The 26,679-nt window shown below is 25.8% G+C and overlaps 1 protein-coding gene across 4 annotated transcripts in view; it reads right to left on the reverse strand.

The window, feature by feature from the left end:
* LOC113551591 (SCY1-like protein 2) overlaps window positions 1-26,679 on the reverse strand; it is a 154,698-nt gene that overhangs the window by 25,133 nt on the left and 102,886 nt on the right. For all 4 annotated transcript variants that reach the window (XM_026953916.1, XM_026953919.1, XM_026953918.1 and 1 more), the window contains exons 5-10: window positions 25,490-25,576; window positions 25,102-25,247; window positions 22,296-22,426; window positions 16,069-16,183; window positions 4,129-4,274; window positions 3,911-4,064 (exon numbers count right to left, since the gene is read on the reverse strand). In XM_026953916.1, the coding sequence (XP_026809717.1) occupies window positions 3,911-4,064; window positions 4,129-4,274; window positions 16,069-16,183; window positions 22,296-22,426; window positions 25,102-25,247; window positions 25,490-25,576 (779 nt within the window). The remainder of the gene's footprint in view (window positions 1-3,910; window positions 4,065-4,128; window positions 4,275-16,068; window positions 16,184-22,295; window positions 22,427-25,101; window positions 25,248-25,489; window positions 25,577-26,679) is intronic.

Here is a 26,679-nt window from a genome sequence, read left to right on the forward strand (position 1 = left end):
ATAAAACATGTTATTGGTTGTTATTATATTTTACGAAACGTGATCCCAACTACCAATTTAGGATTAAGATCGTTCTTGAGATGCATTATATATATATTTTAAATTTATTGCATATATTTTTTGTGCCACAGATTATATTAAAAATAGCCTGCATTTCAAATAATGCGCGGTGGTAGATGAAGACAAGTCATTATTTTTCAGTTATCTCTAGAAAGTGCTTCTTTCAATAATAATAAATTAATAATTTATTTTGAATAGTTTAGGAATATTATGTTATTATAAACACCCACCTTTGTCTCTTATACCTTCATTCAAAAATTAAAAAAAAAAAAAATTATACTCATTGATTCAGTGTAATTAAAAATAATATTTTAACATTAGGTATTAATAAAACTTGTAATTTATAACCATGGAATTTTACGTGGACTCCAATTTCAGTTAAAAACAGGAATATATTTTTATTATTAATTGTAACTTGATGCGTAACTTAAATTATTGTTTTTTTGATAATTTGACACCGACATTTTCGTTGACCAGAAAAAAAAAGATCAAACAATATCAGTAAATATAATTTATTCGGTTTTTCTAATTATATTTATTGAACTACACAGAAGGTACGAAAAAACAAATCTCAAAATTTGTTCTCCGAAGTTTTAAAATGTCTATTTAATATTGTATAACATTTTTTTTTTTTTTGTTAGAGCCTATACTATAGACTATAGGGTGATTTATTTCAACTACCTACTTTTTCTAATCTAGTATAGAAATCGATGTAATTACTTGAAATTTCCAACAAAAATAAAATTAATTAATGAAAGTAAATAATAGTAATAGGATTTCAATACAAAAACTAATCAAAGTTTTATGAACCTTAAAATTTATAAGTTTAATTCGTGAAATTGGTATACGAGTACATATGATTAATAATTCCATTTAAATTAATAATATAAGTAGTATATTTATTTACTTATTATGTAAAAATGAATAATTCGTGCGAGTATTAAAAATAAAAAACCTCCAAATAAGTCATAATCTTGTTGGTTCAATAATAATTTTGTTAAATTTAATTAGAAAGAACAAGTTTTTTAAATAGATATATTAAATTACTTTTAAAGTAGAAACGAATAGCCTAAAATATAATTAGGTACCTACATTATTATCAACATAATCCAGTTATTCTTTTTAAAGTAAGATCTTACAATCAAAATGAGGCTGATTTCGTCGTTTAAAAATAGTTTTAAATAGGTTTAAAGACGCATTTCAATATATATATATATATATATTTTGTATTACCTATTATTATTTTTGATTTAAAAATAGGTATTTAAATTAAAACCATACGTGTATCACAAATACAATATTCTTCGTATGTATAAGTTAGTTATAAACAACTCAAACTCAATTCATTTTCCTATCTGTACTTCTTAATTAACTGGTATTTAAAGTTATAATATGAATTAATAAATTTTGTTTCAATTCAATTTAATTAAATTTGTTAAAATTTGCATGGGTGTGATTATTTTTGAACAATGAACAATTATAATTTTGTTTTCATTTCAAAAATTATAGAGTTTTAAATTTTTTATGTATAATAGGCTTAGAATTGTTTATTTTTAAAAACGCAGAAGAAAAATTTCCTTAAAAACTAAGTATTATAGATTGGGAGAAAAATGGTTTATTTTAATCGAATTCATACAAATTATCATTGAACATCAACATAGGTGGGCTTTGTTTATAATGTTGAATTGTGCACAGAATAAAGCCAGGTATTATTTTCCTCAAAGAATATCAATGTGCCTTTCTGATTATGCTTTTCATTAGTATCTAAGCTCTGTGGTCGATAGCGGGAGCTTTACAGAGGTAGGTATCTAACAAAATTTTTAGTTCATGCGCTAATTAAATTTTTGCATTTGAAGTTTAAGTTATGATACTTATAAACAAAATATCATCAATAAATAACTAACCAATTTTGTGTTATGTTCTTATGGTATAAATAATGGAGGGAAATTAAAAGAAATATTTAGATAAAAGACATTTAAAATTATTTTAAATATGATGCAAGCTTCCAAGATGAACAAAAAAGAGATGCCAGATATAATAAAATACTTATAATATAATATTAATATATATAATATAAGTTGAAACCTTGTAGCAGATTTGTTGGAGAATAATACAAAGAAACAAGTCAAGGAAACTATAATAATAATTCTAAAATAGACATTTTCATTTATTGAAAATTATAAAATATACTAATATATTATAATAATAAATATTGTGTAATGCATATTTGCAGCATACAGCCTTTTTTGTTATTTTGCTTTTTAGCATAATCACCACATAACACAGGTTTACACAACTTTCATTAGACTTGTTCCTAATACAATTTAATATAACCTAGTATAGTTCTGCAAAGTAATGTCCATAGAATATTTCAACGAATCTCATAAAAGTTCTATTATCTATTAATTAAAATAGATTAATTTCATGGGAATGTGTTTATCATTATTTTTGGGCGTTAATGAATAATAAACAATTATAAAGATATAAAAATAAATAAATATTTTATTGTGTCTATTTTTATATCTTATTTATAATGATATTATATTGTCCGATTTTCTATATCTAGATTTTTAAAGGTCCATATGCAATTAATGCACAGTTTAAATTTAAAATTATATTTCTTTTTGTATTTAAAAAACTGGGTAAACATTTTACTAAAATTAAAAATGGTATAAATAAATAAATACAATTAACCAAGTAAATATTATGTGTTGATCTACAAATCCGACTAAAAACTTTTAGTTAAATTGTTATTTTTGTAACAATGACAAACTTATCAAACAAAATCAAGCTTTTTAAATTATTAAATATTATTCACCTACTTCATAATAGTTAAGTAGGCACAATATGATGCAATATGTGCTTAAATTATACAAAATAAAAATATTTTGTGTATATTTCTATAATTTAATATATTTTTACGATTTATTATAAAAATATACCATTAAAAATAGTATATACTATACAAAAATATAATATTAATTATGATTAAATAAAATTATACATTTTATAGTTTAAAATATTATTATAGATTATAGCAGTGGTTCCCAAGGTGTGCGCCGCAACGCTTATCATTATGTGGTCCAAAAATAAATTTAAAATGTTTTATTCATTGTTTTATCTAAAAATTGGTCACCGGTTTTATCACGGGCGCCATAAGAAAAATTCAGATCCAAAAGGGCGCCATAAGACTAAAGTAATCGAGAACTGCTGAACTGTAGACTACTATTTGTACAGTGATTGTTTTTAAAAAGAAAAGTATACATTAAGTACAGATATAAGCAGGATAAAATTAAAATGATTAGATTTAAATATTGTATACACAATATATTATACTTCTTTTTAATTATTCCTACTCAGTTTCAATAAGTATATTAGATTAATTTATAAAATAAAAGTATACATAAATATATATAATATATATATATATATTATATCAACGATTTTATGAAAACACGTTGTAATTTAATGATAAATCTATTCTACGTGGTCCCAAATTAAATAAACCCCTTTTATGTTACGTGAACCATTTAGTTAGTTTATTCAGTGTTTAATTTATTATAACAATTAGAATTTATGTGTATATTAGTGAAACAAAAACATCTCAGTATAAACAATTAATACAAATAACCACACGGGTTATATTTATTTTATTTTTATCGTTAGCTTTACCATAATATTATAATTAATTAATTTGTTTTTGAATGCTTAACTAGTTGGCCGAGTGCTTATTGAAATAACATTTAAACAATAATATTAATTTCTCTAGTTTGAATTATAACATATCTTTGAATTAATTAAGTAAAAACTACGGTTATTAAAATAACCTCAATTACATCTTAGTACTTACCTGCACTTCTATGTCAGAAAAGTCAAATGCTGTATACAGTAAGGGGAGTACTTCTTTTCTAATATCATCCCTTGGTGTTTTTTCTAATATCACGTGTAAGTTTTCCAATAATATCACTTGCACAGGAACATGTTTTGGACCATTAAATATTTTACTGAAAATTGGGAAAATTATAAATAAAATAATTAACTTAATTCTAATAATTATTTATATAATACCTCATAGCAGGCAACATGAGTGTTTCGTAGTCCTCTAGACTAGACTCCTGAATCAAGAATATTACCGGGTGTAGGACTGCAGCTGATACATCGGGTTTTAACATTTCGTGTTGCAAAAATGGCCAAACTCTTTGATACCAAATTTTCTGTAAGTATAAAAACAATATTACTACTATAGATGTTTATATTAAATTAACCGATTTTTTAATGGAAGGAATACTCAAATTGAATGTATAAATTAGTTGTTTCGATATTTAGTTCAGTTTTTAAGGGATAAAAATATAAAGTGTTGAAGTACTAAAGAAAATGTAAGTAAGGAATTATAGTAAAAAATTAGCTTAGTAAATAAATAGAGAACAAAGTTCATTGTATAAATACGATGCTTGTATTATTTTGCTGTCGTCTTGTTTCGTATACCTATTCACAAGAAAGTTTGCAATTTAATTTTAAATTTAAACGCATGCGAGTTCCAAACATTACGGCATAAATATATATTGCTATACAACGAAACGTTAAATATAGTTATATAGCTAATATATAATTTTCAAATAAATTTTACAGTTTTTGCTACTCGAATTTATAATTTTTATTAGTATATAAGTAGTCTAAACATGTTATTTTGAACCGTCAAGTTTTTAAACCTAAAATACTTATTTTGAATACCTTTTTAAAAATTCTTGTCAAATAATTTGTTTTCATAAATATTTGTAGTATTTTTTTAAGAATAAAAGTGTTAATGAAAGATTATTATCATGTTCTGGGATTATTTAGCTTTAAATTTAATAAACATAAAAATATTTCAAAGCCTATAAAGTTCATAAGTATCATTTTACATCATAATAACTAACAACGGTGCTTACGTATTATACTGTTATATTATTTATACCTGAGATTTCTCTTAAAGGAAACAGAAAACACATCATAAACCTGATTATTTATTTAATTTTTATATCTGTTTCGCATCAACAATTTTCGCAATCAATCCTTTGGGTCTCACGATAAGTTCACAACTTACCGTTATAATAATAACATAGATATTATAATGACATACATGTACATCATATGCACATTGCACACACACTCATATATTTACACCCATACATTTATAGATTTAAATAGATAGTATAATTTGTATCGTGCCTACACACATAGACCCTGAGTTGAATTTAGATTAATAGTTTTTGTTAAGTTAACATCTTACAGCTATGGAAACATAATAGCATCATTTATATTAAATTATTATTATACTGTAAATTGAAAATACAATTATACCCATAACGTAACTATCGCCATTGTATACAAAATATAAATACATATTTCTTTGTTTTTTTCAGATTTAACGCATTCCCTATAACAGTATATAACGGCCTTAACTATATATTATCCTATTTTGAGTATAAAACCAATAATATTAAATATAATGCATAATTAATTAGGTATCAAATTATGATTTATAACAGTATCGATTTATGTCTGTATGAGTATTGATTTATAAATTTAAAAACTAGTTCATCTAGTGCAGTAGTGTGTTTGTTTACAAAAACATCAGAGTCTGGAAAATCGTCATTGTTGCTCATCATTATGATGACTATAATATATGTATAATGTATACATTATATTATAATACAATTTATAAGATGGGTATTTACTCATTATTAGGTAAAATGATCAATAGATCTTCAGTATATGTTCCAAAATCAAAGTCTTTATTCAATAAAAAAAATAATTTGAACAAAAAAAAAAAAGTTAAAGTGTGTAGGTACTTAAGTATTTTTAAATACTTGTATTAGTTGAAATAATATAAATAATAAGATAAGAATATTTGAGAACAAAATATGGAAGTGGGGTACAACTTTGAGCATGTGTATGGTAACTACAAATAGTTGACAGATAAAATTATTGATAAAAAAATCTCTTTAACTGAAAAAAATAGTGATAATAAGACCAAATATTGAATGGTTTTTGTATATTAAATAATGTATATTTAAGTTAAGTACAAAATGTATATAATTGATACTTATTATGTTTTTTTTTAAAAAAACAGGATGTTAGATGTTGCTTTGTTCACATGGTATCGTTTTTATCAGTATTAAAGTTTTTTATATTTTGACCAATGTCGTTTAACTAATATTGGTATAAAATAATATTGATAAAATTAAAATATATATATAATAACAAAGTAAAGAGGTACATGTAGTTTTAAGATCACTCCCGAGGGTCATATATTTTTTTTTGTATTGCACGTAAAAAAAATATTACAAAAATAACTAAAAAATATATTATGTTTCCATTTTTAAAAAAAAACTTTTTATTTCCATCTATCCATAATTTTACAAAATACATTACACAACTGATTAAATGATCACAAGATAGGTTTTTTAGAACCTTATAAAGAATAACTCGATTTATTATGTTTTAATAAAATATATTTTATTTTTATTTCAAATCTGTTTTAGATTATCTCTTAATATTTTTAAATACATTAATATCCACATTAATTATGTTCTTCAAGTTGAATAAAAAGCAAATAGATAACATAGATAACTGAATATTAATACTAGTTAAGTTTTAGTAATTAAAGCACAAACATTGCGGTTATATTAAAAAGTGTAAATTTAAATCTAATTATATAAAGTATTAAGACTTAAGACTTTTATCGTCAATTCAAACAATTTAATAAGTTTGTTTGAAAATATTAATAGAAAAAAATCAATAAAATATTTATATTGTACTATTTTACGCTGTTCATAAAATAGATAGAATGTTGTTAAAAACAATTTTATTAAACAATAATAAATTGTGTCTCAAAATTATTATTCCTGTTGGTATTGATTTAAGTACCTAGTAAAATCACGATAAAGATCGAGTACAGGACTGAAATACGTAGAGTGAAATACTACAAATACCGAAATGGTGAGCATTTTGCATGATTACCAATACAATATAATGTATTTTATTCTTAGTACTTATAGATATTAATTAATTAATTAAATTATATTCTTCAATAATTTATGGTAACGTCTCATGTTATATTTATTATTATTACTAATCCGCAAACGTTTGAACATTAGTTGGCGCACTTTAGTGTTGCAGAAATGGCTCCAAAAATGTTTATAGTCTATACCTATATATTGTACATCATAATATATTTATATTTAAATATAATATTATTTGTATATTTAAAATATTGAATATGTATATATAACTAATAGTGTCTCGATACATAAATTTAAAATAAATTCAGTTATGGGAAATATTCTTAAATCATGGAATTTAAGAATCTATGTAACTTAATGATTGTATTAAACTAAGACCATTTAATAAGAATTTTTTATTTAAATAAAAAATAGATAATTTAAAAATATATTAAACATAAGTTTTTCGCAATATCCTAAAACAAATAATTCAATTCACAACGCAAAAATAGAAGAAAAATATTTATTTAAATTAGGAAATACTAGGTATGTATTATATTTTAATTTAAAAGTCGTAAAATGTAGTTATATTATACTGTATTAATTTATAGTAAAAATTTTATTATAATTTACGTACAATTAAAGAAAACGTAACTACTTTAGATTTTGAGTGGAAACGATGCAGCTATTGATTTTAATATAGGAATTTTTTATTATCCAATTTTCTTTACCTTTAAGGCAACTAAAATTGTTTCAGTTATTAAGTTTGGGAGTTAATTTATAGTAGCAATTTGGATATATTTAGTACTTTGAGAGGTAAAAAAATATTATAAAGCGTATAATTATAATAATTTTTAATGATAAAATTTTGACAAAATTTTGCATTCCATTCTGTAGTTAAAAATCCATAAATATATTATTGTATTTTGTATTTTTCATTTTATCATCTATGATTTAAAATTATAATACAAGATTTATTATTATTTTTTCATTAGTAAAGTTTTATATTTGGAATAATAAAATAATTTGAGTGTAATTTAATGAATTTTATTGAACTTAACATTTTGACGTAATTGGATATTCACGCGTAAAATAACGATTTCTCACCAAACGATTTTATTATTTTGTTGTAATTCAAATATAAATTACTCTAGATAGAGGTAAATGGACAATTTTCACCAAATGTTCATATTGTTATTTCGTATACATGGTATAATTTTCTAATATTCTGATTCTTTTGAACTATTTACAAAAAACTAAAATTATTAATAGTTTTTTTATAAATATTGAAAAAAATTGTTCACTGTGTTGCAATGTTGAAAATGTAATACAAGGTTATTCATAAGTAGTTTATACTGCAAAAAAAAAAAATAAATAATGACTATTATTTTTGTGTACTTGAAACTTTCAACGTATTTTATAAAAATAATGAATTATTTTTTAAATGCAGCGTTTTCGTTAAATATTAATTCAACTTGCCACAATACTATTATATCAATAAAATAAATTATTTTAATAGCATTATCAGTATAAATATATGATAATAATTTATGCCTAGTGATATAGGCTTATATAATATTATAGTCTCGATATAGTCTATAAAAGTCTTTCGTATGCAATGATTAACTATTAAATTAAAATTTAATACTATTGTTTCAGTGTCTTACTCCTCAATGACAAAGTTATTCACTTGACATCTATACCGTACAGCAGAGCGGTTATCTATCTCTCTTTAAGTAGTAATAAATCAATTATAGTGACTTATTCCCTCGATGACGAGGTATATTCGACACTCAATAGTAGCAAAAATCCCCAGGAGCAGTGGAGGCACTTGTTCCTTCATCCAAAACAAAAAAAAAAATTATAAAGTAATCGGTGCTTTAAGAAGATATGTGTCACACATATTATCCTAGTACCTGGAAAAGGTTATGTTATTATTATATTATTTATATAGTATACTAATATAATTATATCATAAATTTAATATTGTATAATTAATTTATAACGATAAATATCATGTTGAGTGAGTGAACGCTGACTAATAAATTTTTGGGTTTGATCTCCTTAAAAAAAAAATGATTTGTGCAGCTTCAGTAAGAGTACTTTTTCACTTTTTACTTATGTATTTGAAATACATTTTTATTCGCAGTAAAAATTAATTTGATTAAATAAAAAGTAAACTGTAAAGAGTAGAATGTAACTAACAATAAATTATTTACCCCATAAGCAACAATCATATGCACTTTTTATTAAGTAATGATAATATATTATAGGTATTTACTTTCGTACCTGTCTTGTACCTTTGTATACTAGGTTGCTACCTACTAACTGCTTAAATGTATAACAAAAATTATCGATTTCATATCGTATAACTTGCGAATATAATATTTTCATGAAATATGAAGGTAACATATTAAACAATATTTAATTTGATTTTTCAAAAAAAAAAAATATATATAACCATTAATAACGTTACATAACACACAATTTATTTTTAGATATTATGAAAAAAAAGGACTATAGTACCTTTTGCTACTAAATAGTTATTGTAGTAAAAATATATTTTGTGCCACGATGTAGTAGTTTAATAATTACTTTTAAAATGTTTGGTAAGCAAGAAAAAACAATGGGTACCTATGTAATGTTTATTCAATCATTTAGCACCTTTGTATTATTAGAATATCTGGCAAAAATATTGGTCTTTGTTAACGTTAAAACAAGGTTTAGGTACTTGGCTGATTTATTTTATTGATAATGATATTTTACGGGGTGCATTACGATTGAGACTTTTTTCACTATTACGATTGCGTACGTTCTGCCATCGAATCGTAATGCAACATTGTCGTTTTTCACAACCGTGAAAATTTGTAATATAACTTTTTTTAGGAAATTATTTTGCTTATATTTGATAGTTTCATAAACGATACTGTGATGACTATTATTTCCAGGCCAATAGCCAGCATTTTAAGTGATGTCACTGTACAAAAAAATATATCCAAAGCTATTCTAACTATAAAGAAATATAATGTCATGACACTATAAGAGTATACGACCAAATTAAAGTAGATGGTAATGTATTCAATTTTTTTTTCAGAAACGGAAAACTTGAACTCCGTGACTGAGTTGGCTAATCAATAACAATGTTTTAATTCATAACTTATAATTTGTTTTTTTTTATTATATTCTATATATAATATGTATATTTTTTTCATTGACTATAATAATATAGTATAATAACACTATATTTATTGTAGTAATGCATGTTGGTAACGTTGCTCTCATTTTCGTACGTAATCGTTATGTTTTCTAGGCCAGGTAGAGAAATAGTACGTTATCGTATATCTATGATTTCATGGATATAAAATCAGAAAAAAAAATGTATTTAACATACACTTACTTAGAAAACAGTCGCATATATGATATAATAATATGAAAATTATCGTATGTATCATTAACGATGAACAAGTTGTCATTGAATAGCCTAGACAAGTTTTGCATTTTAATAGTGGTACCTATACATTATAATATATGTAGTAAATTAAATTTTTTATTCATTAGTAGGTAAATAAAGGTAGGTCGGAAGTGAATAAAATTTGATTTTTTTTATATGGTTGATGGTTATATATGAGTATGATTATTACGAGTTTACTGTTCAAGAAGTGAATAATAATTTGTCTTAAACATTATTTATTACACACGCGTGATGTATAAGTATACGTGTTGAAGGTTTTAAGTGTTTATTATACTACTATAATGCTACGATTTTACTTCAAAAAAATAACATAATTATTTCCCCTTTGACGGGCTTTGATGATTATTGAACGAATAAAGTATGTGGTTCTTTAGACGTAGTTATGCAAATATTATTATAATATTGATATATTATATATATATAAACTTTTTCTATAAGTGTCATAACATGCATTTAATAGACCGTTTCGAGTTATATTTAGATCGTAATAAATAATTATTGAATAAATATGTTTTCATCTATAATAATTATTTACGTCTCGTTTAAACGGTCATTTAATTGTGTACTACGTACATAATATATATAAATATATATACATGTACCTTTTATTATTCCTGTATACGTAATTTTTCACGAAATTATAGTTCCAAATTAATATTTCATTTAAATACCATAATAAATGGTTAGTATTGTTTTATTTTTTAACGAAACGCTTATGTTACAACACAAGTTCCATTTTATATCTATAACGCGGACTTTGTGATTTTTTACATGGACGGGTGACTACGATATTCTCGGTAGATATTTTGCTATCGTGAAAATGTCTTGATCCACTGTCTATCGTCAGTGTGCAGCTTAATACTCGTGCAACTTCAGAAGCCAGTAAATATCGTACGTATATATCTCAAACAATATTGCAACGAAATGATATTCGGTCGAGTTTATGAGATTATATCTTATTTGCTAGTTATCCGTTAAGCCACGCATAAGGAAACTCCTAAATAATAATAGTAATAAATTGTAATGGCAATAAATTTGATCGTCGTCAACGTTGTCTGCTGATTTGTGACCATCGCATATTCTGATATTGTATCAAATTGTAAGTACTTCAAAAGGATTAAATCGTATCAAGTGTTTACGTCTATATACCTTCTTAAGTTGCATTTTATTTTAATCTTGCCTAAAATACATAATATAGCGTTATTCAAAATGAACCATCTGATGCTTTTCACCTGGCTTCCATATCTTACGCCACGCTACCACGTATTTTGATGATATATTAAAAATACTGTAAACGTATTTATATTATCATCGACTAAAGAGGAGCTAAAAATTTGAGCATTCAATTGCGACGGATATGCATGGAATAAACGAATGTATTAAAGTTCCGATTATTAGATGTTATTCATCTGACAAGGGATGCCACGTAGGAAATTTATTGGTACCATTGTATAAATTTGAAATATTATTCTTTTATTTAATGCATTATAATATGATATATTATATAACACTAAACTTAAAAACGAATAAGATATAAGGATTTGAAATTGGATGAATGAATAACCCAGTATAGGTAAACGCAGATTTTATAAAATTATAATACGATTATTATTAAATTCATTTTCTAATAATATTATTCTACATAATCTATATTGAGATAAAAAATATATTTATTTAATTTCGGGGAAATTAATATTTACTGTGAAATTAGTAGTCATAATTTAAATTTAATTTTAAATAATATATTAATAGTTATAACTTTATAAGCACATTCTGATATTAAAAAATACATTATTCTCTATTGTGTAAAAATGAAAAATCCATTTATATTTTTCAGATTATTTTTATCCCTCTTTTTATTCATTTTTTTTTACCATATTCTTAGTGCACTTTAAATCCGAGGTCTAACCAAACGTCTGATCCTTCCATAATATTAAATATTAATGCCTTATAGTGCTATCCTTATTCTTGTACAATCCTTCGTTTTCTTTATGTTAAAAAATAAATACGCAATATGTAAAATTTAATATTTTTACATTTATACTACACTATAAATTTATATACAGTTTATACATAACCATAATACTATACAGATTTGTATTTTATCATTAAAATATATTAATTTTTTTTTCGCTCCCCGACATCGTTTGTTATAATTATTTCACAATTGATGTACGACGTACTCATAAGACACAGCATAATATTTTACCAAAAATTTAAGTACAATATTGCTCATTGTTGATTTATAATATAAATATATTTTTTTAAAGAAATTTGTACATTAAAATTGATTAAATAATTATTGAAATGAATACATTCACCTGTAGCAATGTGTAAGTATTCTAATCAAACAATTTACAAACACAATTTCTTTAATATGTAATGTGTCAAATAATAATAAGACAATTTATTTTGTGTGCAATGATTTACGTTTTGAAAAATACCGTATAAAATATACAAATACGAATAATAGTTAAGAATATGTACTATGTAGGTACCAACTATAATAGCAAAATGGCTTGAAATCAATCTTACACATCCTATGCGCGCAGTCTCATGCATTTCCGCCCCTGCTGTATCGGTTAGGTCAGTAGGTCACCAATAATATATTATGTTTATGTATGCAATAATGAAATATACATACAGACTGTTCAATACATCTGGAAACGGTTATTAAACTAATTGGAATCGATAAAAGATAATAATACGATGATAATTTATGATGTTATCAAATATTTTACATTATAAATGTACAGTAGTGTTGTCTGTTATTGCTCCATGTAGACATTAAAATATGCATATAGTAATTAAGAGTATTCAAAATTATCGAAAACCTGGTACACAGTGAGATATTCAAATTCTATTTTTCAGTATGTAAATAACGTGAGTATACGTAGAATGCTTTTAAACGATTGTAAAATTGAAAACATACGCCAAAGACTCGATATTTTGAAAGTAGTAGTATATAATATTGTGATGCATAATAATTCTTAATCGTGGTAAAATAAAATGTCCGACTATTAAAACGCTTGAATTTTATAAATTATTCTAAAATATTCAAATATCAACATTTTATCATTTATAGTATATAATTTATACAGTTTATACAGTACGTACAATTTGTTATTATTCTGGATAACACATAGTGGAGATATTTTCATATTTAAGACTATGTAACGACTACCTAATACGATTATACAATTCGTATCAAATATTCAAAAAAAAAAAACGCTCGACCAACAACGTTCGTATAACAAACACTGAACGACGTGCCATGAAAAATTAAAATTGATACAACGAATGCGGGTTCTCTCAGTTTTAATCTGTCATTTGATATCTTTCTTCTCTTAAAAAAAAAAAAAAAAATATGTAGATATATAATATATCCGACATCATCATAACTTTCCGCCAATATCGGCCGATATTTCAATAATATATCGATCTATATGTCACGGACTCATCTTTAAACCTTATTATCATAAAAATCATCGTAATACAAGTGAGCCGCTTTACATAATATCATTATGTTCTACAGTGTCATATATATATATATATATAATAACATAGTGTTCGCGCGCGTGGCATTTGACGTTTTCGTATTTTGTCAGCTTATTCCGGGCGGGTAGTCGTTGTAATTCTCTCGACAGCCAACACGCGCACAGACGCACAATGTGCACACGCAATCGGCCGAACGAAGCCGCAGCTGGGGCTGTGCAGCCGCGTAGATGGCTGACGTTATCTGCGTAATAACAATATTACTGCATGTGCGCCGATCACCCGGGATGGCGGGATGACGTGAAAAACGTTTATATATCAAAAATAATACTTGTATAAACATATAATACACCACCATCACTTACAATAATAATAATGAAGGTCCTTGACATTCGGGCCGTTTGAATGTGAAACGATAGATATTACGGTCAGGAAATTCTTTACTCTATGGGAAACTGTGATATATTATGTATGTTTATATATAATATGATATATTATTAAGGGCAGGAAAAATTATTAATGCACGCACGTGTCTCATCAGCAATGGGATTAATAACGGTCGCGTGAGACGCGCGTGGTACGGTCACGAGTTCTCGTTTTCCGTGATCAAACCACGTTTTACAAAACAACTAAATAGTAAATTCGAACTAACATCGGGAAACTCAGACTCAACGAGTTAAGAATTTCATTAAATGTGTTGTGTCTGTAACGTAACATACAAAAATAAAATACAAGTGCGTATTCCTCGCGATTAGCTTATCGTCTGCAATAATCAAACACAAGTAATTGGTCCCGAATCCTGCCGATCGATCACGAATACGCATACACACACGCGCAGATGGACTGGATCGTTTATAGGTACTTTTTAAAACGAGACTTTTTTTGTATAGAAAAATAAGATTTGTATATTATTGATCACAGACCTGATTATTGAGTAGACCTCAGGATAATGTATATTATTATTTATTATAATATATAAATTATAAATAATAGGTACTACACTACTACTACTTTATAATATACGTTAATAAAACGTGAATACAATTAGAAAATAACATCATTAGTACCAACAAAATCTAAATATACTACTGATATTATATTATTTGAATGGATATTGTTAATAATAAATCTTCAAAGTTATGAGCAAAATCCAAAGTTGGATATAAATGAAAGCAAAATAAAATAATAGTAATAATCTCTAAAATTATTATGTTAAACATGAAATGATAATTATAGGTACTGAATATTTAGAACATTTCAAACGTCGGTTTTGATTACCTTTTACTTTGTCAACACCCGTATTGTATAGTCTATATAGTAATGTACGAGGTAATCCAAAAACGGAAAATAAATTAATTTCCGAAATTTATTGATAAACGTTTAGTTTGATGAATTAATACTATATCGGTACGTCATTTAAATTAACATTTTCAGTGTAATTTTAAAGTAAAATTGATTGATGATTACTATATTATGAAAAAATATTCTATCCCAGCTGTTTTATCGTGTTAATGAAGGGATATAATTATTATAGTTGTTGTAAAACGTATACGTTTTACCTCTAAAGATAGGTTATTAAAATACGTTTCAAAAACAAACTTGCCTATTTTTTTTTTTTTTATAGTAGGCGTTTCCTAGATTTAACAGACGACAGTGTTCATTAAACGTTATGCTATATTACCGACATTTTAACAATGGGATTATAATCGAAAAATCATTGTGTTATTGTTATTTATTTTATAAATAACTATGTTATTTTTTATCCATAATCATTTATAAAAGTACAACACAAATGGTATTTAATGTAATTTTGTTAATTACTAATTATATTATAGTATTCCTTACATTTAAACTATTTCAAGTATTTTAAACTAAAGCATTCAGCTATACACATGATTCACAATAAAAAAACTGCACGTGGCATACATAATACATATAAATTCTAACATTGTATTTAGAAGTTCTTACACGTCCCCGAAATTTTGCTTTAAATAGTTTAAATGCATATTATAATACCCATTTACTTTTATATAAAATTAAACTTGTCGTAGAACATACCTTTGGAATGAATGGTAATGATTCTTTCAATGTTATCTTATAGAACTGACACTTCTGTACTAGATCTTTCATATTTATAATATCCAGTGTTTGAATAGTTTCCACAAAACGATCGCTGTAATTAGAATAGTTTTGTTATTAATTAATATTTATTAAATATACAAGTAAAAATATTATTTAAAAAGTGTACAAATATTTATATTCAATAGTTTTTGTATAAAAAACTTTATATTACTAGTCAAATTACACTATTTGTGTTAATAGTTATAAATGAAAAGATTCACGAATTATAATTCTGAACCTCTTTTTTTTAAATTATGTAGCGATTATTAAAATAATGAATTTAATAACTGAATACATAAAAACTTCAAAATCATATTTTAAATAATTAAGATAATATTATACTTGTTTATGATTCAAAGTTAAGCAATAAATGTTTTGGTTTCATTATCATATAATTTAACTGACTATTTGTATTCAGTTAAACCAATCATGAGTTTTTAGCTTTACTATTAGAATGAAGAATATTATTTTTATTTATACATAAACTTTTACGATATTTTAATTATTATATACTATATAATACTATATACTATATACTTATTATAACTTAAGTTGAAAGTACAAAAATATTGAAATTTAAAAATGCTTAAAAATAAAAATTGAAAAATCATAAAGAACCATAGATCATTTTTATAGCTTAACGTTTGTTAATAAGTCTATAGTTTGTATAATAGTTCTAAAAATACAAAATTGATTCTGCTGATTGCAAATTTGCTTTTTTATCCGTTTGTCAAAGATAAAACTAATATTACGTTGACATTATCTTAAAAATTTATGTTAGATGATGATCATTTAAAAAAAAAAATATTACAACATGATATTCTAATGGTATACAAAAAACTTCAAGCTAGTAATAAAAATGATAATATATAAGTATATTTAAAAATTTAATAACTCAAATATAAATAAATGCATTATTAAACAATAAAATAATGTTAAAGCACTTGGTAAATCAACTTGTATATAGTATGAAGTAGTATATTTAAATCAACGATAATATTCAAGTAATAAGAAAATTAATAATTGTCATTGGCTTACAATATTTTACAGTTACTGCAACATGAATTAAACAATACAAAACTATATATATATCTATGATACAAATCATCTATACTTAAAATGTAATATTCTGAACATAACGTGTGTTAAAAATTGTTGGAAACTTATAAGAGTTAGATAATAGACTATACTACCTAAATACCTGTTCGATGCCTGTGTAAAATATGTGCAGTAGTTTTTAGTAAATTAAACTTGCAGTATCTAATTGCTACATCGTCTATTGGTTTGATTTGTATTTTTTTATTTAAATATTTTCCATGAAATTAAAATATAAATTAATTCTTCTGTAGAACGAATCAATAATAATTCACCATTGTTTTTATTAAAAAAAATCTTTGACAACTTAGAAACTATTGCTATGCTTAAAGGGTTAATCGTAATTAAACAAAGATCTATGTAATTGAAGTGTTAAATATAAATTCGATGTAAATCATTTTGTTTGAAAAAATTATTTTAAGTTATGATTTTATGGAAATGAAAAAATCAGCATATAAGGATAGTAGGATAGTTTATATTATTACTAATTTCTGATTGGTTAAACTCATTTTCGAAAAAAAATACATCATATTCAATACATTTCTCACTTCGATCAGAATCTAAAATAATATAAAAGAAAATACTATAATAGGTTAATAACATTAAAATAAGTTTGAAGTTTAAATTTTTACTTTTGAGATAAAAAATTAATATTTTTAAGCCAGAAAAAATATACTTTTTCTCATCTAAATCCATACAGGTTCTTCTTCTTCTTCTTTTTTTTTTTTGTATTTTTATGATTTTTCTTTTGTGGTAAATATTAAGTTTTTCATTCTTTATTCTAAAAAGAATGATTCACAACAATATGTGACTACAATAGTCCTAAAATCTAAATAAATTAAATAAAACAAGCAACAAGAGTAAAAAAGAATACATTCTTAGAACCTGTATTCTATAATAGTTTTCTCTCGGGGAAGTAATGCGCAAGCGATTCCAACCACCATTAGCAATGTCACAACAATAATAAAAAACACAATATTTTCGCTCGTGAAATTTATACTATATATAACAAACATTACAATATTATGTGACATACTGCAATGGAGAAATAAACACGATTTTATATTTATTAAATTTGTTTTTATTATTGAATTTACGGACAAAAATAACTTGGTATAGTTTAGCAAATTTTACTAATTAGTTTAAAAAGAAAAACGAACAGTTATTGTGAATTACTTGCAGTGAAATAAGGAATGCGATTATTGATCTTTCGCTAAATTGGGTCGTTTGATACTTTTAGATTAGCTGAGGACTTTCATGCAGGAACAGGTATTTCAACAGTAATTTTTAAAGGGACGCTAGAGTTTACTTTACTGGTCCGTTTAAATTTTACCGTCCTTTACTCTTTAAAACTGTGTCAAAAGGTCATCTTTATTTTTTCTGAAAAAATTTGTTATTTTTTTATAATAGTATTCTGTGCTTGTCTCTAAGTTATTTTAGCCCATAGAGTATACAATATATTTCACTAAACATATTATTGAAAATTGAAAATTGAATATATTGTAACTTGTACTACAATCATTTATTATATATAATGGTTAAAAATATAAAATATAAAACTCGTTTTACGTTTTAAAACTATACGCAGTTTCATTAAAAATTACAGAATTATTTTATTTTAAAATATGATATTAAATTAAAATAATACTATATCGTGTTCGACGCGTTCTAATAATTAACATTAAATATAAGATTAAAAATAACTAGGTATTAACCGTAGTTATAAATTCTATAGTTGTAATTATAAATATCAAAAGACACGTATATGCTAATTATCGTTTTAAATTATATTTAAGAAACTCATGAAAATCTTATTTCCAGAAACTAATTAAAACATATATAACTATTATGCATTTATAATTATACAGAAATCTAAAACAATCTTGATTTTAAGATTGTAATTTGATTTTTTTTAAGTTTCTTAACCTCTAATGATGCATACGAGTATTATTAGTATTATTATTATAATTTGACAATTATTATTCATAGTCAATATATTTAATAATAATTATTATTCAATCGTTAAAATAATACATATATTACATAGTTATGTATTAATTATTGGGGAGTAGAAATGTTCAGTAATTAAAATAATTGGGAAAAACAAGAAAATATGTATTACGAATTTATTTTAAAATTTTAATATTGTTATTAAAATAATCGTTTGATATCCGCGGTTAACAAAAAAGTAAAATCATCTCTGCTTAGAATAATTTTTCATCGTATACAATTATTTATTTGTTATGCAAATTGAATTAATCTATTAAAGTGGCCTAATAAATTACGAGGGACACTCGACACCTATTGAACAGCTGAACGGTCATTTAATTGACGGCTTTTTAATTTTGGTATCAAAATATTATGTTTAACAATAAGGTGATTTTCTATATTTGATCAAAAGTAAATAATGATACACAACATTTAGTACATAACAGTTACTGGATTTTTTTTATTTAAAGTTATATCAATAGTTTTGTCGTGCCTCAAGGAGCGTTTTAGGTTTTCTTTAATCCTAGAATTAAATGACTATTGTGTGGCTCACACACGAATGTCGGTATTAAAAAAAATAAGTATTAAGTAGGTATTTTTGTATCTTCCAGCATGTAACCAATGGTAACTAAAAATAAACAAATATCCAATAATGATTTCAATTTTAATTTGGTCGTCAAGGGAAAAAAAGTAAAAATCGTCATTCTGTTGGTTTATTATTCTCGAGTTTAGTATCTAAACCGATTTGCTCATGAAGATAATGCAATTAAACAGAAACGCTTCAAGCCCGGGCGGATTACTGCTCATCTCCATTGGATTTGTCCGCTAAACAAACACACCAACGTCACCAACACAGACATGCCCGTGGACTGAGAGGTACACTCAAAACAAAACACGCCGAGCATCGTATTTCATAATTTTTTTTGTTTTTAACCTAACCCGGACAGCTAGAATTACGCATAAAAAAAAAAAAACATTGAGCTTTAAATCGCAAATAAGTTTTTTAAGGCTACAAATCATTGCTGAACATATTTACGTCGGCAACGGTTGTCATCGTGCTATCGGCGTGTAATAATAGTTTACATAACATTGTGTTATCAACGCGATCATTGTATACGTTCACGTTTTATTGTCTGTCCACCAGACGACCGATTCGTTTCGAGTGAGTTCGTTGTCGGCGTAGAATGTATTTGGTGACTGCGTTGTGTCTGTGCTTTTGCATCATTTCGGGGTCGTCGAGCAGCTCGTCGAGGCCTCGGCGATCTGTGTTCGGCGGGTATTCCTCCGCCGTGGGCAACAGCGTTCGAGTCGCCGGTGCACACCGTGGTCCGCCGACGTCCGAATACACGACGCCGTCGCACACCGGCGAATCGAATTCTCTCGCCCCCGACCGCGGAATACCCGCCCAACACCGGTCGTCGCGACCGCGGGCCTGCAGCTGTCCACCGCACGCCGCTGGTCAACAGGTCAACGGGTACCGTCCGTCGACGTGCTGTCCAGTGCAACAGTGGCCGTCTACGACCAGGCGCACGACGCCGCCGTGGCCGACCGCCCGCACGCCACCGCTCTGTACGACGTGCCGGACTACGGCGTCACCGTGCACGACGTGCTGGACGCCACCGCCGTGGTCGTTCCGCCGGACATCACCGCCGTGTACGACGTGCCGTACGCTGCTTCCGTGTAAGGGATGCCAGACGTTGCCGCCGTGTGCGAGATGCCATCAGACGCCGCCTCCGTGCACGACATGTCGGACGCCGCCTCCGTGCACGACATGTCGGACGCCGCCTCCGTGCACGACATGTCGGACGCCGCCTCCGTGCACGACATGTCGGACGCCGCCTCCGTGCACGACATGTCGGACGCCGCCTCCGTGCACGACTTGTCGGACGCCGCCTCCGTGTATGAAATGCCGAACGACACGACCGTTGTTAGTGGTACGCGTTGAAATTCCTGAGAGGCCATGCAACACGCCAATGCCGTGCGACACTCGGTCGGCTCGCGGCGGTGGTTATGAAAACGCGTGGTCCGATAATACGCCGCCGTCCGCGATCATTTGTCACCCGTCCGCCACGACGACTAGAAGGCCTTGCCGGCAGCCTATATCACACCCTACCAAGTGTCCGTGCACGTCAACGATTCCTACGATGCAGCCTTGCAACTGCAAGCTGCGTGGTTAGTCGATTCGAGTTTTCGTGAGGACATTTTTTGGTGGTTTTTTTTTTTTTTTAAGTTTAGTCTTAGATTAGATTTTGGCTACATATTACAATATTTTTTATACAACATCACGATTCTGTAAAGATGACGATGACAAAAAAAAAACATATTATTATAAATGTAAACTTATTTATTGTTACAGTACGTACGTGAATAATAATATTAATGTTAAAATACTTAACTTGCGGACTAAAATTGAGTACGAATTGCCTTACGAAAAATATTTATACGATTCACGCACATTCCACAATTTATTGTGCTGTGTTACATTTTATTATGATGCGTTACACGAAGATAACCGTTGTCAAAAAGACTATTATTTTGTAATTAGACTATATGATTCAAATAATTAAAAAGTAATTACTCTCTATAGAATAACAAGACATAATTTAAATGTCATATTATTATGTTTAATTGATCGAGTTTTTAGTTTTGAATATTATTACAATTATTTTTAAGTGAAGATTAACGGTCAAATATGACGATTCTGATGTGAAAAACGTAGACATGCTGCGAATTCTTTACTATTACAACATAATTATTTTTATAATATTTTTTTTTTCATAACGTTTAAAAAAAACTATTGATACTTGATATGATAAAACGACTATATTCCAAGTAACTTTTATTCTGATTTTATGTCGCTGTACAAAGAGGAATCGGGTAAGCATTTTTCCTCTCCCCCATGCAGCATTTTTTATTAAGTAACTAATATGTTAGTTTGTATGAACTAATTTAAAGAAGTAAATCTAAATGTAAAAATAAAAACCATCGTGTAAACCTCATTGAATTAAGGTATTGGACTACTACTTATAAGACTAGCTATTATAGTATTAATAGAAATAGGTACATTAATAGTATTTTACCAGAAATAAGGAGTGTGTAATAAATTTTTGACAAATGGTCTCGCATCCACGTCTTTGCTCAGCATTTTGGTTGCCATTTCTTGTAATTGTGCCGGAAGTTTAGGTAACACGTTGTGAATTTGATTTTCTAACTAAACAAATACATAAACACAATTTATTTACATTAAAAAAAGGTTATTCTTTTTAAATAAAAACAAGAACTAAAATAATTTTAAACTCATAGTCTTCAGCATAGTGTAATGTACAGTGAATGTGTGGATTATAATAAACTATGTGGTTGATCTGATGTTTATAAATTATGAGTATAAAAATATAATATTATCATAAATCAGTTTTATTGTGCAAGTTTTGATTTTCAAAAAAATTTCAAACTTTTGTTAATTGACTCTACTGTAATCAAAACAAGTATAACAAAGGTAACATTTTAAAATTAATTTATTCGACTTTCTATCAATATTCTTTACCCTGTTGAGCGGTAGTATAAAAGTAATTATGCATTTATGCTTCTACTCATTTTTTTCGCTAAAATAATATAACTATTAACTATAACTATAGGACTAAGTACTTCATATTTACACAAAAAAGTTTTTTGTTAATATTTATTACAACGAATAGGTATATTATTTTGTATGATCTGTGAGAATTTTTATTTATTTATTTTTAATTTAATACAATTAATATTGTAAGCACTACAATTAGTTTAGATTTTTGACAGGATTTTGAATACTGTGGTAGTGTGGCGTAGATTAAAATAAATTATTTTGGATTTTTAATTATATAGACAGAAATAAATTTTATATAATTGAAATTATTTTAATGTTAAATTCTCAATCATTTGTTTAAATTAATTATTTATTTATAATCTTTATAATCAGTAGGCATAAGCCCTTAAACAATAAAAAAATATATTATATAATAATAAAATTGGCAAATATGAAAGTAATGGACAAAGTGATAATAATACAATATAATACTAAATAGAAAGACAAAAGAAAAAAGAAAATACATCGATAAAAACAAAAATATAAAATAAATTAGGCTAAATGTTTTAAAAATAATAATGCTTTAGCTTTAAAGACTTAACGAAACAGAACAAAAAAAATTCGAGACTCTTAAGAAAAATTAATTCTTGCCACAATTTATATTAAATAAAGGTATATGGAACTATTATATAGCTGTGATCGTTAAATTATTGTTATTTAATTAAAAATCAGAGATATACACATGCAATAAAATTATAAAAACAGATTAATTAAGAATATAAAATAAAAAGTAAAAAGGTCATAGAATTTATAAAAAATAAGTAATTGTAATTAATGATATATAATTTGTATATATTAAATAAAATATGATTTTATTTTTAATGTACCACATTTTATTAAAATAATATAATTCTATTAAACTGCAAGGGTACAGTTAAATGTAATAAATTGGGTTTATGAATGGTTTTTTTATGTTTTTAAAGTCGATCTATGTAATCATAAATTATTTTTAGTATTTGAAATAAATTTAGACAAATTCTTCATTGAATTCATATAATTTAAATACCTAAATAGATATTGTCAACATAACAAAAGTACCAAAACGGATTAACGGTTATAATTAATAATATCCATTATAGTATTACAAGTTAAGTGATTAAAATCACTATATACAATAAGAAGATAAAACTTAATTATTATCAAACCGATAATTGATGTAATTTGTAATACACTGTGCAGCAAAGTGCAAATGGTTTTTATACATCAGTTACCAGTACAGCGTTCGATATAATTATGCGTAAGAAGTAAAGCTGAGTGAAATTAAAATTAAGACGAGAGGAATAAACGATCTTAAAAATAGACCGTATTAAAAAACGCTAAAAGTTCAAAACACTAAGTTCGTATATTTTCAAGAGGTAACTATTTAAAAATAAAACTGAAATATCTATTGATTTATTTTAACAAGTTTTTAATACGAAGCATCATGATTTTAAAACTTTAGAACTTTTAATTTTTAATTAAGGCCAATAACAGTTATTTTTTTATAAAATAAGTTTTAAGCATAAAAAGGTTTTTGAAAATATTGATTATATTTTACCAACCAGTCTGATTAAAAAAAAACGTTGATGCTTAATCCAATTTGGAATCTGCGTTATTGTATTAATTTATTATTATTCTCTTCAATCATTATCAAACATAAATTATAATTATAAATAATAATAATAAAAACATTTTTCAAATTATTATTATTTAGGTACATAGTTATCAGTTGTTATATTATTTTATATTATATTATATTTGTCTATAAGTTTAGGTTGGAAAGAAATGGATATATTTAGCATCTGAATAATTTATTATATTTATTGTTATTTTATACACCTTGTTTTCAGATCATACAATAATGTGATTCCCCGTGTATTAATCCGTGTAGTTTAGTATTGATATCAATGAGCCGAGCATATTAAAATTATTTATAATATATTTTGCCCGTACAGGATATGTGATAAAAATTATTAGTTTTGAAACAAATTTGTTTGTTTGTAGTTAACTTTTGGTAAGTGTCATGTATATTTCAAAGCGTTTATTTTCTGTATCTAAATAAAAAAATATATTTCTTTACAAAATTTATCTTTGTTTCAAACCCGCTATTATTTTGAATATTCGACAATCCATTGTTCCGAAAGAAAATTGTTAGGTAATTAAAAAATGTAAAATTTTATTTTGAAAATGTATATGATAATATAAGTATTATCAAATTGAAATTGACATTGGTTTTTATCACATAATTTTTCACTATTACCATTTTTATTTACAATTAAACTCACCACATCCAATTGTTTCATGTACGTCGAGCTGCTATGGTTCGCTTGTATCAGTGGTCGACCGTTATTAAATATCGCGAATATAACCATTCCCAACGAGTACATATCACTGTGAGAACTACAATATGAAGACAACTGAACTTCTGGAGCTAAAATGACAAATTATTTATTACTGTGTATTGCTGTTAAGAATAAATGGATTGATTTTATACATGATATTATATATATATACATATTATTTATGCTGGATATCACAGTCAGATTAAAATTATAGGGTCATGTAAACTCTATTACTCTATATTAAGTGTTCATTTAAAGATTATTAGGTATAGATATTAATGGGACATCCTTATGGAATAATGTAAAATGTACATAATATTATCAGACTCACCTATATAATCCAAATCGGGTTGTGCCATTTTTGGCAGTCTAGACGTCCATGGAGTACAAGTAATCCGCTCTCTAGCTTCGGTCTGAACTGCAAAACAATTATTAATATAATAATAATAATTGTATTATTAAATTTAAATATGAGTCGGCTTAAAATAAATTTTAGTTTAACGTATATGCTAGTGTTACTAAAAAATAAATAAATATTTTATATACATATATTATTATTAATATTGGTTTTTTGTGTGAGCCAGTGGAGTATAAAATGCTGTTAAAATATTTAAAGTAGACATATTTTTAAATATGAATGATATTCCTTCCCTTATGAACGTTTACGAAATACTAAATAAACTCAAAAAATAAATATTTATACATAAATGATACATCCAAAATACTACTGTTAACTTAATTTGAGTCTTATAAAATAATTTAAATTATGGCAATAATGTATATATTATACTTAGGTAGTGTTTTATATTATCTTCTTGTATATCAAAGGGATGACATTTTAAAAGCTTATAAATACTTAGTGTTGACATTTGTTGAACTTTGTTCATTTTTATAGATAAATAATTATGTTTTGAAGAAACAGCAAATAATCAAATTAATAATTACTTACCTAACTTAATCCAACCTAACAAAGCGTAAGGTTAAAAACTTAATAATGACATTTCTATGTTTAACATTTTTTTGAATAATACATATCACAAAATTAATTTATTACAATTATTATTATTATTATTATTATTATTATTATTATTAATTTTATCAATAATTTATTATGAGCAGTGTAATATCAGTAGTTGCGAATATTGCTATACATTATATAGTATACAGAATAAACAAAGGATAGTTAATTATGCTTTTGTGTATAAGCTTAATATTTTCACACATATTTTAGAGACAAAAATGTAAAATTTTATGTCTCAAGGTTGATACAATTCAACGATAAATAAAACTGACAAATATATCTACCTGATAATTAATTCAAATTCCAGTTGAAACTTTCCGTTGTACCTTTGTAGCCTAACTGTGACAAATAATTGAAATGAACATGTTTCTATTACGACAGTAAAAGTTTTAACGACAAAAGTATTCCGTCCTTTTTACACCTCTTATTCTCCATGGGGACAAGTTATAAAAACTTTTATTAAGAAGTTTATGGATACCAGCAGTGTTGATATTTGGTAG

Source organism: Rhopalosiphum maidis, chromosome 2 (assembly GCF_003676215.2).
Source record: "Rhopalosiphum maidis isolate BTI-1 chromosome 2, ASM367621v3, whole genome shotgun sequence".
NCBI lineage: Eukaryota > Metazoa > Arthropoda > Insecta > Hemiptera > Aphididae > Rhopalosiphum > Rhopalosiphum maidis.